Source organism: Bos javanicus, chromosome 4 (genome assembly GCF_032452875.1).
Source record: "Bos javanicus breed banteng chromosome 4, ARS-OSU_banteng_1.0, whole genome shotgun sequence".
Lineage (NCBI taxonomy): Eukaryota > Metazoa > Chordata > Mammalia > Artiodactyla > Bovidae > Bos > Bos javanicus.
This window is the reverse complement of record NC_083871.1, coordinates 101,649,132-101,669,219: the sequence shown is the minus strand read 5'-3', so window position 1 is coordinate 101,669,219 and position 20,088 is coordinate 101,649,132. Positions and strand designations below refer to the sequence as shown.

General features: G+C 41.0%; 1 protein-coding gene across 2 annotated transcripts in view; it reads left to right on the top strand.

Annotated features, from left to right (window-relative positions):
• The window catches only part of DGKI (diacylglycerol kinase iota), a 515,206-nt gene extending 502,236 nt beyond the window's left edge, over positions 1–12,970 (top strand). For both annotated transcript variants that reach the window (XM_061414831.1, XM_061414832.1), the window contains exons 31-33: positions 5,603–5,639; positions 7,384–7,483; positions 12,295–12,970. In XM_061414831.1, coding sequence (XP_061270815.1) covers positions 5,603–5,639; positions 7,384–7,483; positions 12,295–12,411 — 254 coding nt within the window. In that variant the 3' untranslated portion in view covers positions 12,412–12,970. The remainder of the gene's footprint in view (positions 1–5,602; positions 5,640–7,383; positions 7,484–12,294) is intronic.
• Positions 12,971–20,088: the final 7,118 nt, after the last annotated feature.

The window sequence follows — 20,088 nt, the reverse complement described above, 5'->3', positions numbered from 1 at the left end:
TCCAGAGTCCATCTTTCTAAAACCTTTAATTGAAGTTGCTTTGGGTATTAATTAAGAGCAAAAAGTTACATCTTGTTTTAGTATCTGAATCTCTGTCAAGGACAGAGGATTGGAGAGGAAGGAGGAGACAATAAACAGCTCAAGGCAGGCCTGACTCCCAGATTAGATGATCAGCTCTGGAATCCTGCTGGGTTGGTTTCATTTATAGTGATTTCTTGTCAGGAGTTTGAGAAACAAGCTTCTTTTCTTTGTCCCACTTTTTTTAGCCCAGATTAAACTGCTTTATCATCCTCTCACTGCACGAAGGCATGGACCCCAGAGTCCATGGACCCACTGTGGTTGCACTTCTGAGAGTACCAGGTGACAGAGCTGAGGAAATGAGATGAGACCCCCTACTGCCTAAATATTTGTGCAATTGTTACCAAATGCGAGGCTGTGTGCCTAACATACAACGAGGCCAAAACAAACGGAAACATCAGAGTTTGGAGCAGAGAAAGGTTTACTGCAGGGCCAAACAAGGAGAACAGGTGGCTTGTGTCCCCAGACCTCGAACTCAAAGGGTTTCAACAAAGTATTTTTAAAGGCCAGGTGAGGGAGAGGCATTGCAGAGTATATGATCAGCTCATCTGATGGTGAGGTCATGGCAGTGTCACAGAGGTTAACATTATCAATCCTTAGGGGCCAGTAGGTCTGGGGGCTCATGATCATCAGTTAACTTCCTCCATTTGTTGGTGGTTTCAGCATCTGTAAAACAACTCAGAAATGTGCATCATGCACATCAGAAAATGTGCATTTTCTAGGTGCTCCAAAGAGGAGCTATGTGGGAGGTGTCTGTCCCCAGGAGAAGTCCCCATAGCGTCCTGCTTGGTTACACAATTATCAGTAATGGTGGGAACAGACACTGGTGAGGCCACTGCTCATGTTCATGGAATTCCTTGCAAAATGAATGACTTTGCTGAAGGTGACAGGAGCTCTCTAAAAGGATCATTGGGCTCTGTAAGCATTCTTGCTCCTGACCTTGTGGAGGCTGCTTCGTCCAAGACGGAATAGGCCTGGAGTACTTGGTTCTCAGAACACTGAATTGGAGTCAACACTTACTTCAAATGTAAGTGGGAGCCAAGGCACCCTTTTATATCTCCTTCCCTCATTGATGTTCCAGCACCCGAGCTTAATGTAAGCTGCTGTGTTATGTCAGAGAATAGAATGCTTAATTATACCTAAACTTTACACATTGCATGTAGTGTCCCAGCTACTGTTTTAAGCACTTTTTTTGTATTAACTTACGAAATCTCATAACAAATCTATGCGATAAATAGTATTATTAATGATAATTTACTTGTGCAGTAATCAAGGGACTGAGAAATACAATGAACTTGCCTGAGATCTCGTGAGGGGCAGAGATAGCTGGAGTTTGGGCCCAAGGATGTTCAGCACCAAAGCCCTCGCTCTTAATCACTGCACTAGACTGCTTGACACATTAGGGGGATGTCAGTGGGGCAGGGGGTGATGGGGGTGGAGAGTTATCATTCCAGTTTCCTTAGAATCATAGGACTGAGGAACAAACATGAATGAATAAAATCCTCATTGAACCTGTGAAACAGGGAATGTGTTAGAAGGGTAAGAAAAAGTGTTCTTACACTTAAAAGATGTAGAATAATTAAAGAGATAAGGCATACATTCAGAAAGCAAATGCACAGTACAAGGGCCAACCCCAGTGTTACGGGAGTTCAGAAATGGGGTTAAAGGTGGCCTTTTCAGAGGACCTGGTCACACACTGGGCTTTTAAAGGATGTGTAAGATTTAGGTGAGTGCATGCTCAGTCGCATCCAACTCTTTGTGACCCTGTGGACTGTAGTCCACCAGGTTCCTCTGTCCGTAGGGTTTTCCAGGCAAGAATACTGGACTGGATTGCCATTTGTTCCTCCAAAGATTTAGGTATGTGGGTAGAAAATGCTGCTCTACATAGCTGGAGGGAGCAAGCTCTCAGAGCTGGGAGAGTCTTAGAAATATTTGGGTGATCATGCAGCTACTGATTTAGCTTATACAAAAAATAAATAAAATGGAGCCTTGAGAACAAATTGAGGTGGGGTAGTTCCAAGTGAAAGACTGTGAACTTCAATGTTTTAAATACTTGGGGAGACAGAGGACATATGATGAATTTGAAGCCTAGAAATCTAAATGTTAGATCTTTATATGTTTTCTTAGTAACAGTCCTGCATGCTCATTATGTCCCTGACGGAGACCTATTAGGAAGTGTATTTGTCAAATAGGACAAATTGGAACAAGTAATAGGACAGACGTTCCAAGAGAAGATTGACCTGTCCTAAGGACCATAGATGGAAAGAAAGGAGAGGAGGTTGGTGATGTAGCTCCTGGATGACCAGGAGGATTGTGAACATCTCCCTTCCCCTTGACCAGTGACTTTTGTTTTTATTGAAAAGTGTAGTTGATTAACAGTGTTAAATTAGTTTCAGGTATATAGCACAGTGATTCAGTTTAATGTGTGTGTACATATACACACACACACACACACACACACACACACTCACACTCACACTCACGCACACACACGTATATTGAAAAGAAAATGTATCTATATGTTCTTTTTCAAAACTATGAAATGATGAGTAAACTTCCTTGTGCTAGACAATAGGTCTTTGTTTATCGATTTTATATGTAGCAGTGTGTTTAGGTTACTCCCAAATTCCTAATTTATCCTGCCCACCTCCTTTCCCCTTCTGTAACCATAAGTTTGTTTTCTATGTCTGAGAGTCTTTTTCTGTTTTATAAATAAGTTTATTTTTTTAATTTTTTTTTAAGATTCCACATATAAGCAATATCATGTATTTGTTTTTCTCTTCTGGCTTAGTTCTTATACTCTCTAGGTCCATCCATGTGCTGCAGATAGCATTATTTCATTCCTTTTTATGGCTGAGTAGTGTCCCACTGTGTGTGTGTGTGTGTGTGTGTGTGTGTATATGTGAAGTGAAGTGAAGTTGCTCAGTCATGTCTGACTCTTTGTGACCCCATGGACTGTAGCCCACCAGGCTTATCCATCCATAGGATTTTCCAGGCAAGAGTACTGGAGTGGGTTGCCATTGCCTTCTCCAGGGGATCTTCCCGACCCAGGGATCAAACCCAAGTCTCCCGCATTGCAGGCAGACACTTTACAATCTGAGCCACCAGGGAAGCCCAGCATATATGTGTGCACCACATCTTCTTTATCCATTTATCTGTTGATGGACATTTAGGTTGTTCCCATATCTGCCTATTGTATATAGTGCTGCAGTTAATATGGAGGTGCATGTATCTTTTCGAATTATGTTTTTCTCTGATTTATGCCCCGGAATGAGATTGCAGGATCATATGGTAGTTCTATTTTGAGTTTTTAAAAAACCTCTATGCTGTTCTCCATAGTGGCTGTACCAATTTCCGTCACCACCAACAGTGTAGGAAGGTTTCCTTTTCTCCACACCCTTTCTAGCATTTATTGTTTGTAGATATTTTTGATGGTGGCTATTCTGACTGGTGTGAGGTGATACCTCATTGTAGTTTTTATTTGCACTTCTCTAATAATTAGTGATGTTGAGCATTTTTTCATGTGTCTGTTAGCTATTTGCATATCATCTTTGGAGAAATATTTATATCTTCTGCCCATTTTTTAATGGGTTTTTTGTTCTGTTTTGTTTTGACACTGAGCTATATGAGCTATTTGCATGTTTTGGTTGCATTGTTGCAGATATTTCCCCTCATTCTGGAAGTTGTCTTTTCATTTTGTTTATGCTCTCTTTTGCTGTGCAAAAGCTTTTAAGTTTACTTAGGTCTCGTTTATTTTTGTTTTTATTTCCATTAGCCTAGGAGACAGATCCAAAAAGATATTGCTGCAATTTATGTCAGAGTGTTCTGCCTATGTTTCCCTCTAGGAGTTTTATGGTTTCTGTTCTTGCATTTAGGTCTTTGATCCATTTTGAGTTTATTTTTGTGTATGGTGTTAGAGAATGTTCTAATTTCAAGTTTTTACATGTAGCTGTCGAGTGTTCCCAGCACCACTTATTGAAGAGACTCTCTTTTCTCCATTGTATATTCTTGCCTCCCTTGTTGTAGATTAATTGACCATAGGTACCTGAGTTTATTTCAGGGCTTTCTATCCTGTGCCATTAATCTATATGCTTTTGGGCGAGTACCAAACAACTTTGATTACTGTAGCTTTGTATAGTCTGAAGTCAATGAGCCTGACTCCTCAGCTCCATTCTTCGTCAAGATTGCTTTGGCTATTTGGAGTCTTTTGTGTTTCCATAAAATTTTTAAACTTCATTGTTCTAGTCCTGTGAAAAATGGCACTGGTAATTTGATAGAGATTGCATTTGTTCCAGTCCAAGAACACTGTATACCTTTCCATCTGTTTGTGTGTCATTTGCTCAGTTGTGTTCAACTCTTTGGAACCCCATGGACTGTAGCTTGCCAGGCTCCTTATTCATTAATTCAGACAAACAGTTAAGCCTCTGCTTGGCACCGTGCTCTATGCCAGTGGACACAGTGTTGGACAAGGCATCTGCCACAACTTCAAGGGGTTTTCCAGAATCTAGTTGTGGAGAGAGACAAGACAGCAGGTAATTTTAATATGGCTTGACAAGTGTCATGATAAGTAAGGTGATTGTATATCCCTACTTGTTAGGGATACTCTCAGTTTTGATGGTTAATTATATTACCCTCCTAACTGTAGGAAATAGGGTTAACATACAAAATGAGGGAACACATGGGCAGGGCATCTAGTGCAATATTAAGAATGCAGTAATAGAGAGCTTTCTGGAGAAAATGTGGACCAGCTGATACCTGCAGGTAGGAAGTTGCAGGAAGGGTTTGGAGGAAAGCAGTAGTGCAGCAGGGGGAGAGATGGGCATTCCAAGCAGCGTTTGCAGGTTGAATTGAGTAAATTAGTGAACAAATAAGAAGTTGTGAATGTGAAAGCTCAGAATGTTCAATTCCTGATGAAGCATCTAGAACCATTTGATGTTTGTATATTAACATTTCTTCCAGATTTGGGGAGGGAAATTTTATGAAAAATAGAATTTTACTCTATTTCTAAAATAAAGAAATTGGGGTAGATAATGTCTTGACTTAGTGTAAGCTGCTAAGCGTTATGTCAGATAAAGAGCACTTAATAATACAGTCTCTCGTAGTTTTAATGGTATGCTGTATAAGACCTTCCCGAACAACCTGTGCTAAAAGTAGACTTTAAAGCCCACTCGATTCTCCTTTTCCTCTTTAGGTAGCCACTTAATTATTCTTAATTTATTCTATCCCTATTAATTTTATTTCTTCAGCTTGTTTGAAAGTCTCTTGAAGGCAGGGGCTATGTTCTTTTTTATCTCCCATTCTCTACATATTGCCTGGTGATGATTGAGAGATTGATGAGGGGGAGTTGGAGGGAGCATTTCTCTTTTGGAGGGGGAGGTGGTCTTATTATCCCTGAAACTAAATACTCTGCTCTTATTCAGCCTCCCAAAGTATTTTAATTCTGTGACTACAGTTTTGGTTTTTTTATTAATGGTGATTTTTTGAACTTTTTTCTGATGGGCGTCTTGCTTTTCCTCTTCTTTAGGACCGTCCGAGTTATTGGATATGGCAGACAGTGAAACGTGAGTGTTGCCTTGCATTATGTAGTCTAGATTGTCTTCTTGAGATCATATAAAAATATCTACTTTCACTTGCCTTTATGACTGTAGAGCTAATCTTCTAAATCAAAGATTACATAGTAAGAATAGATGGTACCTGTCATGATGATTGCATACATAACCATTGCTGGTCATCATTTAGAACTTCCTTCAAGGGAGGTACTTCTGCACTGGTGCACCTTGAATGGCAGAGAAGTCTAATGTACTTAGCTCTTAATTACCCATCCATTTACTCTTTCTCAACTGAGGTTTATAAGCAAATTAAGCCCTAATGCCCTAAGGCATCCTTTTTGTGCAGTGAGACAATTTCTCTGTGCTAAATCTAGAATGGGACAAGTTATATGCAACCACTGGAGAACCAGGAACATAGTGGCTCCAACCATTTCCATGTTTTGTGCCTCAGAAGAGGAATTCTGGTTGAGAAACTCACCAGCTCTGCAGTTGGCCCCCAAACTGATAACATTTGTTGTCAACGTTTTTATTCCCAGAATAGCACAACAGTTACTATTCCCCAAGCAGGGACAAAGAAAGGCTAAAAACATCTAACCCTGGAAGCCAGGAGGAGCCTCTAGAGAACTGCAGTGAAATATAACAAGGATAAAGAATGGGTGGGGTGGAGTTATGGTTGTTTAGTCTGTAAATTGTGTCCGACTCTTTGTGACCCCATGGACTGTAGCACACCAGGCTTCCCTGTCCTTCACTATCTCCCCAAGTCTGCTCAAACTCATGTCCACTGAGTCAGTGGAGTGGAGAAGGGCTAAGGAGACCGGAAGGAAGAAAAGTAGGAAGGATTTAGTCATGAGTCACTGACAAGGAAGGAACCATCCATTGCTACGGGAGCTTGTTCGTGTACCACACATCCCATCAGCAAGGTTGTCATTCACCCTAGCTTGGCATTAAGTGTCTTTTCAATTTTAGACTCAGGATGGGAATATTCTTCTCCCTCTGCTGTCTTGGCTGGCTCTGGTTGGCTCTGGGGGTTGGAGAAATAGTCGCTTTGCCATGGCTATTCCCCATCCCGAGTGGGCTGACCTCAGGCCTGCCGCTAACTAGAGGTGACTTGGGCTGCTGAATTCTCCCAGAGTTCTTACTGTCCCTCCCAGATATCCTCTGGGGCTGCCCCTCCCCTTCCACTCACAAGGAATCAGCGGGTCGGGCAGAGTGGCTGCCTCCTGGGCCTTTGAAGTCAAGTCCCAGGAGGTGGTCTTCCCAGGGCCAGGTGGTCTACTGAGCCCTGCGATGTGGTGCTCCGTGCTGCTCCTGTGTGCACCTCACCTCCCGTCATTCCGGCTATGTCCCAATGTCTACGGGACACAGCTGGAATGTCTACACAGAGTGGCTGCACACTGTTCAGACACATCTACGCACATCAGTCTATTTCAGAGTGCCACTGAAGAGTACTTACATCAGACAGTAGTCATTTAAAACAAAATCACTCAGCCTACCTAACCAGCCAACACTGAAAAAGAGGCTGGAGTCAGATGTTATGGTGAGACGATGACCAACTCAGGGTACTTTTAGGACCCCGGTCAGCCACCGCCCCTGTCCATGCCCTGCAACTGTGGTCTCAACCATAGGTGGGAAAGTGGCCAGGGGGCACAGAAGGTCAGCAGCAGGGGTACGATGCGACCCTCGCTTCCCTCCCTGCCCCCTTTCCCCCACCCCAACTCCCGCCTCCAGCCCTTTACCCATTTCATCTTTGATTTAGGGGTGAGACTGCACTGCACAAGGCAGCCTGCCAGCGGAACCGGGCCGTGTGCCAGCTTCTGGTGGACGCAGGAGCATCTCTGAGAAAGACGGACTCCAAGGTAACTTGATGAGTGAGTGCAGGCATCCTCCCCAGGGCAGGATCTCTGGCTCCATTGCCTTGGAGCAAAGGCATCCTTTCTGTACTTATGGAAGTGCCTGGGGCTTTGGAAAAAGGAGGCCAAAATAAAGTGTTTCATTTAGAGAAACTGCAGTTTAAATGTATAAGCACAAAGGGAGGGTGTGTGCTTGTCCAAGGGGCTTCATAGACCTCTGAACGCTCTGACCTCAGGACTCAAGGGGAGAGAGAGGCAGAGAGAAGAGTTAATAGAGATCAACCCCATAGAGTAATTTGCTATGATGATCTGAGGTCATGGTCATGGTTGGCTCTGAGTTTTAAAGCACCCTCTAAGAAAGGACAAGCCACTTAACTGTAGCAGGTTACAGAGAAGAATTTTAATATATAAGTGAGGACTTCATTAAGTATGTGCTAAGTAACCTAAGTTTGGCATCAATGAATGTAGACAAGAAACAGGTAACTTACAAGCCTACTGATGACTTCAGAATTGCTCATCACTTAAATAAATCTAATGGGAGCTGTGTGTGGTTTTCACTCTGGAGTTTCCTCCAACCGCAGTACCTTGTGACATGGCTTTCTCTCTGATATGGACCTTTCTGTCCTTTCTGAACCAGTTTCAGTGCCTTGATTCTTCATTTCCCTTGTGACCCACCAGATCCTTGCTCTCTGAGGTCCCTGGCTGTCTTAATTCTGATAAATCTAGACTATTGAATTCATTAAGCCGGGTCTTCATTTCTAGCTGATCTATTACCTGTCTGGTTAGCTAACTGGGTGTAAGATTCCAAATGGCAGATAATTACTCACTGTGATATTCTTCCCAGATGATATTTGCATTCAGGTGCTTTGATGTGTAACCTTAGTGAGAGGCACAACCCAGGGAAGCAAGATCAGCAGAGGCCAAGATTTGAGGTGGGCTTGGCCTTTCTTGCTGGAGCCACTAGAACACAGCAGGGCCCTTGTCTGGGCACCAGAGACTGGTCTCACCTCAGGTGGTAGAAGGGAGGAGCAAGATGAAATAGAGGGACCAAGAAGAGACTGGCCAGGAGACCTGGACCCAGAGCAGATGGTTCTTTTTTAATCTAAGTTTCTGAATCAAATAAAGGTTCTCAATGTTCCTTGATATTTCTATTTTGTGTTATGTATGTATGTCCTCTTTTCAAAATGCAAAGTTTTATTATTTTTATTATAAATATAGTACAGCCTCATAGAAACCTCTAGCAATGCAAAAATTTTTTAAAAAGTAAAAACTGCTAGAAATCCCACAATCTAGACCTATATACCAATAAAACGTTAATGATTTCTCCTCACATGTGGGTATGTCCATTTTTCTCTCTCATTTCCTGCAAGTAGGTAAAGTCAAGCTATACTACATGCTACTGTATAACCTACGTTTGCACCCAACATTTTGTTTTAGAGAGCTTATCGTTTGGAGTAATAGAGCTATGCTTCATCCTTTTCAGGGATCCTCTAATTTTTTCCATTCCCTAATTTTATGCTTGGTGAAAGCTGAATATCATAATTATGACTGGGTCTTCTCCTGTAAATTTTTGGAGAGAAGCAATATTTTGAGAGAATTTCTCTCAATAGAGAATGGCTCCTTAAAAATCAACTCAAAGGCTCACTCACTCCACCTCTATTTAGAAACTGGGAATCTCAACCTCATTAATGTTGATGACAAGATAATCTCTTTAAAAAATGATACAAAGAAACTTATTTACAAAATAGAAACAGACTCATAAACCTTAAAAACAAATTTATGGTTACTAAAGGGGAAAGGTTGGGGGGCGGGGAATTAGGAGTTTTGGTGAAAGTTTTGGAAAAATTGGGAGATTATCTATTTTATATACATACTACTACATATAAATAAAATAGATAATCAACAAGGACCTACTGTATAGCACAGGGAACTCTACTCAATATTCTATAATAACCCGTATGCAAAAAGAATCTGAAAAAGAATTGGGATATGTGTGTGTGTGTGTAAATAAACTGAATCACTTTGCTGCATACCTGAAACTGACACAGTATTGTAAATCATCTATATTCCAAAAGAAAAAAGATAAGCTACAAGTACTGTAACCAAATTGAATAAAATTATAGGAACTTGGAGCTATGGCTGAATATTAAATCCCAACTAAATAGGTAAAAATTTTAGAGCGTTTAGAGCCATTGTTACATCCCTTTTGTCTTCTATTCCACATGCCCTTGTAGGCTACTAGGATCAGACTTAATTGAAGTTGATACCATCCATTGCAAAAGATAAGGCTGAGAAGTGTTTGATAGTTTCTGTAATACTTGTGTGCATTTTTATACATGGAACTATTTATCTGGTACAGTGATCATGCCTCTATCCTTTCCTTAGAACTTAATATCATTTTGTACATATACACAATGGAATATTACTCAGCTATATAAAAGAGCAAAGTAATACCATTTGCAGTGACACGGATGAACCTAGAGACTGTCATGCTGAGTGAAGTCGGTCACACACAGAAAGACAGGTATCATATGGTATCACTGATGTGGAATCTAAAAAGATGATACCAATAAATCTATTTACAAAACAGAAATAAAGTTACTAATGTAGAAAACAAACTTATGGCTACCAAGGGGGAAAGGGAGGAGGAAAAGGGTAAACTGGAAGATTGGAGAATAACATATACACACTATAATATATAAGTAGATAACTAACTAATAAGGACCTACTCTATAGCACAGGAACTCTGCTCCGTACTCTGTGATGACCTATATGGGAACAGAATCTAAAGAGTATATAACTGATTCACTTTGCTATACAGCAGAAACACACAACACTGTAAATCAACTATACTCCAACAAACATTTTTAAAACAATATCATTTTTAAGTAGATACCATTGAACAAAAATTAGAAGTGTCAAGGACGGTTAAGTATGTCTATAAACATTCAAAATAATGAAGACCATTCCTCCTTTAACGGTTGACTTATGTTTGTTGGCCTCATTTCAGAAATATTACGTGTATAAATATACATCAGTTCAGTTCAATTCAGTCACTCAGTCGTGTCCGACTCTTTGCGACCCCATAGACTGCATCACACCAGGCCTCCCTGTCCATCACCAACTCCTAGAGTTTACTCAGACTCATGTCCATTGAGTCAGTGATGCCATCCAACCATCTCATCCTCTGTCCTCCCCTTCTCTGCCCACCTTCAGTCTTTCCCAGCATCAGGGTCCTTTCCAATGAGTCAGTTCTTCACATTAGGTGGCCAAAGTATTGGAGTTTCAGCTTCAGCATCAATCCTTCCAATGAATATTCAGGACTGATTTCCTTTGGATGGACTGGTTGGATCTCTTTGCAGTCCAAGGCACTCTCAAGAGTCTTGTCCAATACCACAGTTCAAAAGCATCAATTTTTCGGTGCTCAGCTTTCTTTATAGCCCAACTCTCACATCCATATATGACTACTGGAAGAACCATAGCCTTGACTAGACTGACCTTTGTTGACAAAGTAATGTCTTTGCCATAACTTTGGTCATAACTTTTCTTCCAAGGAGCAAGGTGTCTTTTAATTTCATGGCTGCAGTCACCATCTGCAGTGATTTTAGAGCCTATGCTCTATACCGTCAGCAAAAACAAGACCGGGAGCTGACTGTGGCTCAGATCCTGAACTCCTTATTGCCAAATTCAGACTTAAATTGAAGAAAGTAGGGAAAATCACTAGACCATTCAGGTATGACCCAAATCAATAAATATACATATAGCATTATAATTTGTTGTTGTTCAGTCACTGAGTTGTATCTGACTCTTTTGTAATTCCGTGGACTGTAGCCCATCAGACTCCTCTGACCATGGGATTTCCCAGGCAAGAATAGTGGAGTAGGTTGCCATTTCCTCCTCCAGGGGATCTTCTCAACCCAGGGATCAAACCCGCACCTCCTGCATTGGCAGCCAGCTTCTTTACTGCTGAGCTACCAGGGAAACCCAACATTATAATAGACTGCAAAAAATGATACAGTCATTTACAATGATGCAGAAGAACATTTCATGACATAGAGGTTTTATACGTTATTAAGTGCAAAAGCACATTACCTAAGTATATAAACAAAGTATGGTTTAGTTTTCATAAAACTAATTGTGTGTAGAGCTACAGAAATAAGAAAATAGCTACTTTATGGGAAGGGTAACAGCAGTTATCTTAGTATAGTGGAATTACTGGTGATTTTTGCTTACTTATGCTTTTCTACTTTCCCAAGATTTCTGTACTCAACACCCATCACTTTTATTATCAGAAATTAACTTACTTTTTAGGGAGATAAAATAGTTCTAAATTAGGGAGAACCAAACTGAAGACTTTGAAACCAGCGAAGAAACACCTTTTAAATTGTTTCTGATCATCCCTCTTTTGTTTCTGCTTGTTATTTTCCCAGGATTTAGTATCACAGAAAGACTTTCAAACTAGAAATCAGAATGCCTGGTTCCCTACTTTCTGTTCAGTGATTTCTATCCCCCTCTGAAGAGAATCTGGGTTCTCATACTTCCTGTGCTACACGATTTGCTGCTGTCTAACTAATTACTCTAGAACCTCCCTTTCCTTTGATGGAAGCCCCACCTCTGAAAAGTGATCATCTCTTTTGAACTTGCATATCTCACACGTTTGATGCAATAATAGATTTAGAAAGTATCTCATCAACTCAAACAGAAAACATGGAAAGATCAGTTTTAGTGAGTTATCTTTGAGCTGCTCTGTTTCTATGATTTTTTAAAAAATGTTTCCCAAGTGTTCGTGTCTCTTTCCTCTTCACTGTTACCTACAGGGTAAGACACCTCAAGACAGAGCCCAACAGGCCGGGGACCCAGACTTGGCTGCCTACCTGGAAAGCCGCCAGAATTATAAGATCATTGGCCATGAGGACCTGGAAACTGCTGTTTGACCCTGGTAGACAGGCTGAGAGAACCTCAACAAGCATCTCACCTGTGCCCTCCTGGTGATCGGGCGGCTCCCCTGGAAGAAGCTGATGGAATCCATAAATCTGTCTCTCCTGCAAGAATCTATCTGAGACCATGCCACCAGTTTTAAGGGCTACCAAGATGTACCACAGAACATGATAGCCCACTGAGGATGAGGCAGGATACCTGGAGATTTGTGGACTGCGAGTTCCACAAAATTCGATCCTTATTGCTTCCAGCAAGTAGCATGAACTTCTGTGTTCACCTGTATAATTTATTTTAAAGATCCAAGGATGTTCGTATAAATGGCACTGCTCCCTTGCCCCCCTATGCATTCACTTTTCCCCTGTACCGCACAATTCTACTGTAACGACCCATCGATTTAAAAACAAAAAATATGATCTGTTCTCTTTACATTCAGTCTTTGAAGACCATGAGACTCTGAAGGTCTTTTCAAACCCTCTGGATGTCCTGCAGAAATATAACTGTAAAACTGCTTCCACTTCCAAGACTAAATATACCGAGACTACTTAGTGACCTTTCTGCATGTCTCCTCTCCCTCCCTAACCCTTTTTCATTATATAGGAGCTGGGAGTGCCACATAAGATAGCGTCCGCTTGTGTGCAATATCTCTGAGGTGCGGCAAGGTGGCATGGGAGTTGCCTGGGTTGAGTGGTACCTCGGAGGGGGGACCCAGGGGTCAGCCCAGATGGCGGCACTGTTGCCAAGAGCCGTGGAGGACTGGTTCAGCTTGGGCTGTTGGCCCAGCTCTGTACTGCCTATGTGTAGCCATCTTTGCCTTTTGCTGCAGCAGAGATGGGCAGTGGATTCTCACCAAGGCCCGTAGCGGCTTTGCAGAACCACTCCATTTTAAGTGCTGTTGAAATTGCAGAGCAGAGAACCGTGAGTGGGAACTCTGGTGACAGGAAATGGAGCACTACAACAGCGTTTACTGTTAGGCGTTTTGACTGATAGTAGAAAGCAGGCTAATTGACTTGAAATAAAACAGCAAAAGCAAAAGTAGCAACATATGTCAAAATAACTCACTTAAGAAGAAAACAGTCACTGGAGTGCTGCACAGAGGCTAATAGGTTCGGGTACAGTGCTGAGAGGGGGCCCGCTTTAGGTTTTCCTTCTAAGGTCTTGGTTTTCATTACCCTGAGGGAGCCTTGTCCCAAGGACAAAGCCTTGTTTTACGAGCTCCACTGCCAGACTTTCAAGATGCCTGGATCATTCAGATGGATGCTTCACCTACTGTTGTCAGATTCCAGGGTCATGCCTGATAGCACTGTAGCCCCGCTGTTCATGTACAGGGCAGTCGAATATATCCTTTTCTCTATTTCCCCTGCCAGAATGTTCTTAGTGCCAACTACTGTTGGGAGTCTAACTGGAAGCATCTCGCAGGCAGTAGAATTACAGCTTTTCATCCTGCCACAGACCAGTTGGTACTCAAAGGTACCTCTGTTAGGCACTCTCTCATAACTAAAGAATCAGGAGAAAAAGTCTCCTCACTTTCAGAGAAAACATCTGCTTGACTTGGGCATAAGGCAGAAGTGAAAGTGGGTGACGCTTTTTGCTTTAAACTAAACCAATGTCTTCTGAGCTTTCCTCCATTTTGCTCTGAGACACAAGCCATGTGTTTCCTTTGTGTTTCTGCATGTGAGCATAAATGATTGTCTCTCTGCATTTAAGTTAAAGTCCAGGGGTGCCGCCTCGCTTATCTGAACCCCTTTGGGTCACGTGTCATTTTGAAAGTAGAGAGATGATGCACTGTATTAAGTGGGAACAGCCTCTCGGTGGATGGGGACCACATCTGCCCTTAGTTATTTCCAAGTCAAACTGATGGCGTTAGTTTCAGCTTGGAAAGTAGAATCTGTTTTCATACATCAGTCTTAGAAACGGAGCGATCTTTTGGGTTTTCTGGCAAGGGCCAAAGGGACTGCAGTAGATTGTTTCCAGAAGCTGGAAAGAAACATGCTCCAGGAGAATTTAATCACTGGGCTTCTGCTGGGAATTTTTCAGTTGGTGAGACTGTCAAGGAGATGTTGTGATGACAGAAATATAATCCTTACGACAGACTGGAATCTGGCTTTGAATGGTGCCTTCCATGCCCTATATTGAGCCAAGCATTTGGCCACATAGCAATCGCTGGGATGAAGGATTCTGCTCTCACCAACCACCATCTCATATTTCTCTGTGATGCTTCCAAACAGCCCAGAGAAAATTGAGGGTGCAGGTGGCTGTGGGCCAATTCAAATAGCTCCAGCTGAAGTCACACGTAAATCTTCAGTATGGAAATAGATGAAGTAATGACTACTGTAGGGGTCCTGATGCATTTGGAAATTGTTCCAAACCAAAAATTGATGGGGGAATGACATAGGACAAAGGCAAATATCTCTTTGAAAAAGCAAACACCCTAAGAACTTAGGTTTTGAGGGGAAAAAAAGCATCAGAAATGGTCAGAATAGTGACCTATTTAATGGTTTAAACATTAAATCTACCTCCTGTAGCTTTTTTTAAAAAAATGGCCACTGCATGTGACAGTCCTGGGCTTTAGAAAAGAGAGAAGGGCATGTGCTCTAGGAGTCTCCAACGTAGCTTAGGTAGGTAGTAGCCCCTCTCCTGGGCCATCAGGAAGCATGGGAGCAAATAGTCTGGCGCTGGTCTGATAACCACGTAACTTTAAAAGACATGAAACTGTACACCTATGGAAATACAATTTTCCACAAAACCTACTGAGAGCACTGCCAAGTGTAGCTGGCTCAGCTGCCATTCCTCTGTGTTTGGCTCAGGAGAGCTCTTCGCGTTGTGCTGCTGTCTGCTCTGGGATTCCATTTTTAGATTGGGCAGATAGAGGTGTGAGAAATGGAGAGTTATTAAAAGCCAACATTATATAACCTTAAAGCTAGTCATTTTCTGGTTAGCCTTATATTCTGGTATGATGCATTTAATGAAAAAGGACCCAGTTGTGCTGTGCTTATCACATTCAAGGACTATGATAAAGAACAGAAGCTAAGAAGAAAATAAACACCATGGCCGGGAATTTCACTTTCAGAGTTTCAGTTACCTCTGTAGAGGTTATAGTCCATGGGGTCGCAAAGAGTCAAACACAACTGAGCTCACACACAGAGGTTTTAACCTAAAACGAATGCAGTGTCTGAAATGGAGAATTTAACCGCCGAGTACACAGCCTTGAAACTAGCAGCAAGTACTGGAAAGCCTCACACGTGCCCCGTTGTTCCCATCCTTCTGTTCTAGCTGGCCTGAGTGTGTAGGCATGTCCGTTTACATTGAGAGATCCTCAACAAGCAAGTAGTTTCCATTTAGACCTAATAACAGTTTCTTTGCCTAAAGGATTTCCAGGATTTATTGACTGGACACCTTACAATATTCATGTCTTAAAAAATGTGGGGCAGCAGTTTTTTTTTTTTTTCCCATGTCAACTTTATTTTAAATGTTTAGGTTTTTTAAATTATAAAAGTTGAATGTGCTTTTTATAAGAAGTTCTAATACCACAGATGAGTATCACATGCAGTGTCAAGGTGTTGCTCTCTGCTGGTGTAGAGTCCTCTGTTCGGCCCTTAGAGATAAACAGCGGGAACACAGATAAACATTGTTGCTTGTACATATGTCAGACATACTCTGCATATACAAGCCTCCACGCACACATAGAGATGTATTTATTTGTAGACATATATGTGTATATATCCTATACACATATATTGCATAAGTTTAAAAAAACATTTTATAAGCATGCTAGTCATCTGTGCCTGTGTGGTTAACTCCAACGGGCAACGATAAGGTAATAGGAAATTTTTCTTTTATTCTGTGTTATTTTTCCTATTACTAAGCCCAGTTCTGTTACTGCAGCACTTCAAATGCACATGACATTTGTTCTTGCCTGTGTCATAAAATCTGTGACCAAGAGGTCTTATAATTGTTTTTCTTACCTTCCATGAAGCATGCAACCTACCTGAGCCTCGAGACTTGTCTGTGCTATTTGTGGATCTCGAGTGGAGAGTTTCTCTGTGACACTTACACACCTTTACAAGGCTGAGTTTACAGGACTGACAGTCAGTAGGCTGCCTAATGATATTTAATTCTGGCAAGCTCCCGCCAAAAAGGTGTCACAACTTGGATTATGGGTAGGGTCTGAGTAACTTGGCTTCCTTCCAGTAAGAGTAGCTAATGAAATCACTGAAAACAGCATCTTATATTAAGTTATGCTATTTAAAAATAAAGTAGATTGTTGTTAAACTGGCTCATCATAACCATCCAATAAAACTGATTACTTAAATGGATTATTTTTATTTTAGGGGGAAAAGTGTAACATCCTTTAGAGAGTTTTCTGATCTTTAACATTTATTTAGTATAAAATTGCTTCTGCCCAGGTCTTAGCAGAACCATCTCTGGATATCTCAAGTTTCTAATTCTCTAAATGCCATATTCAGCTGATTATTTTAAGTCCTATGTTTTTTTTCCCTCTGCTCGGCCCCTCACACTGACTTTGGCACCAACCCATTTTTATTTCCTGGTCATAATCCCATCTCTGGTCCCTCCAATTGTCTGACCATAGCAGTAGTCCCACTCCTGGACTTTCTGCCACTACCTTCAATAATTCCATTATACAGATGCCCGAGTCTCCCCCAGATATTATGTTCAAACTGAATCAAAATGAAATTACCCTCCAGGACAAGTATCCATTTTGCCTAAAGGACAAATAGACTCCCACTGACCTTGATCATCTTGCACAGTTACAAGAGGTCTTATTCTGAGAAGTAATTTCCCAGATAGATTGAGCAAATTTCTGTCCTAGTCACACGATGAGAGTACACAATTATAGAAGCTTTTTCCACACCCAGTGATGTAAACCGTGTGCCCCCAGGAAGTCACCTGGGTGGCTGGATTCTGTGCGTGTTTTATCCCTACTGGCCATTTATGGATTTAGGCCATCTCCCCACAGTTGAATGAGAAATCTCATGGGCTTCCCTGGTGGCTCAATGGTAAAAAATCCATCTGCCAATGTAGGAGGTGCATGTTCGATCCCTGGGTAGGAAAGATCCCCTGGAGAAGGAAATGGCAACCCACTCCAGTATTCTTGCCTGGGAAATCCCATGGGCAGAGAAGCCTGGTGGGCTATAGTCCATGGGGTCGCAAAGAGTCAGACATGACTTAGCGACTAAACGACAAACAACAACCTCACAGAGAGAAACCTAAAACTAGAAACTAAGAGGGGAATCGTGCTCACGACAACCTGTTTGTCCAGGACACTGGCAGTTACTGAACTTGTCCCCCCAACCCGCTCCCCACCAAAAAAAAAAAAAAAGACATAAAAAATAATTCTTAGGCTGTTGAAGCAGTATGTTTTAAAGTAGAGATTTGAATATTGGATGGTATCTTCATGGTGGACATATTCCAGAATCTGTTTATACATATATTCAGTCATTTTACACACAGTCATCTGTTCACAAATCAATTATACAATCATATATTTAATCATGCATTTGAAGATATGTTTACTCTGGTGCAGGCACCATACAAAGGATATAAGAATTACTGCAAGAGAGAGAGAACTCTTGACCTCATGGAACTCAGTCTAGGAGAAAATGCAAATTCCAATCTGATAAGTTCTGTACAGAGAAGCCCATGGTACTGGGGAGCATGCCCTGCAAGTTCAAGTCTAACCATGTTTTATTTCTATGAAATGTGAAATGAGAATAGGAAAGAAGCCACAGTTTGCATTCCCTTTCTCTTGGAGTCTTGTTACTGTTCTTAAAAAAAAAAAAAAAAAAAAAGGATCTGAAACCAAGACTTCAAGATGAGACTTAGAAACTCTACTAAAATGAGAGCCCAAATGTTTATCCTATTTTCGAGGACAGAACTAGGAACAAGAGGCAAAACTTGCAGTTAGATTTTGACTGCAAAATCAAAACTCCACCGTTGGATCATCAAATGGTGGAGTTGTCCCAGAATTAGAAACTTTTAGTAATGGGGAGTATTTAAGCAGAGGCTACGTGGACCACCTGGAGGGATGCTGTGATTTAGGACATGTGTCTGAGGGGGCTGGATTCGATTCTGGGAGCTTTTTTAAATGTTCTTTTAAAATGACTTTGTTGAAAGGGAGGAATCCCTTTAAAAATTTTATAAAAATCTTGACTTTTAATCTTCTAAAATATCATTTTGTGACAGTCTAAGTCTTAAAGAGAATGATGTTTATTTATCATTTAAAAATCTTAAAACTAAGCATGAGTTTAAGAGCTAATGAAAAGAAAGCATACCAAGAGGTATAACTCTACTTCTGGAAGCATCATGGATTCTGATGAATATTCTTAGGCATCCTTAAAAGTCCTATTTGAAATCTGTTTTACTGTCTATTCAAATTCAGGATAAAAACGTGCTGTGGTTTGATATTCTTAGAATTACTTGTGATCTGGTATAATCAGAGGAGAAAGCGCTGCCTAAAAGATGTTTGAGGTCCAAGCAAATGTCCATGAAAGGCAATCCTGGAAAGTTCCCTGGCTTCTGCTCCTGGCATGGTAATTACAAGGGAGAGCTTACCCATGAAAATAAGTAATGATTCTGGTTTTGCCCATTTTCCCATAGTGTCAGTATTTTGAGCCAAATAGCATTTGACATGGGAGGCTGTAGTGGTGGGAGCAACTGAAAATTGTTTCTCAATCCTCTAGTGCGTATAGCTTTCAATAAAAATAATTTTAAGCACTCAAATCTGTACAATGTATTAGTAACAGTTTCAATGATTTTAGAATGTTACTTAGGCATTTTGATGCATTTTTTACACTTTTGAGCCTCAGTGCAAACCCCTGAGATTTAATGCATATAATGTGTTTAAAATAAATAAATAGAATCTCAGAGCAATGAATTTGACTAACACTGATACATGTAGTAAGTGATAGAACTGTAGCACAGCTAAGATCTTCAGATATTCCAGACTAATGTGTCTACAATAGATGTTTTCTAAGTAAATAATTTTCCACCATTGCTTTCAATGCTTCTTTACATCCATCATTCAGATTTCCATCATTTAGAAGGTGCCTCCTTGAAAAAATATTTACCTAAGATTCCATAGCATGAGTTGGTTAGGACTGAGGGAGAATATGAAATTAAAAATTTAGGGGTTTTGCTCTCAGACAGAGGCTTATCAGGTTGGACACATTTCAAGGGGGAGAAAAGACCAAATGTTTTGGCACCAGGATGGATTTTACGAAATGACACTTACGAAATTTTACTTCTTGGCTTCTCTGCTTTGTGAGTCTCAGCATTTTTAAATGTTGGTATTATTTTCTCTCCTTGAAAGTCACAACTGGAATAATAATATTTCAGAATACTGCACCAAAATGTGTCTTGCCATTCAAGACTCCAAAGCTTAAAGTTTTGGGTGAGTATACAAGGCTAAATCCATCATACACATTAACGTATGGGGTTGGCCAAAATATTCTTTTGGGCTTGTCTATGAGATGTTATGGACAAACCCAAACTTTTTTAGCCAACACAATACATAGAGGCCTAACACTGAAGACGCCACACTTGAGGTAGAAAGAACAAACGGGCCTGAGATATCCTTCCATTCCTAATCTCATATTTACAAGGCACCACTGTGGGCAGTTGATGAATATGTAAAAGAGGGGTGTGTAATCTGGAAG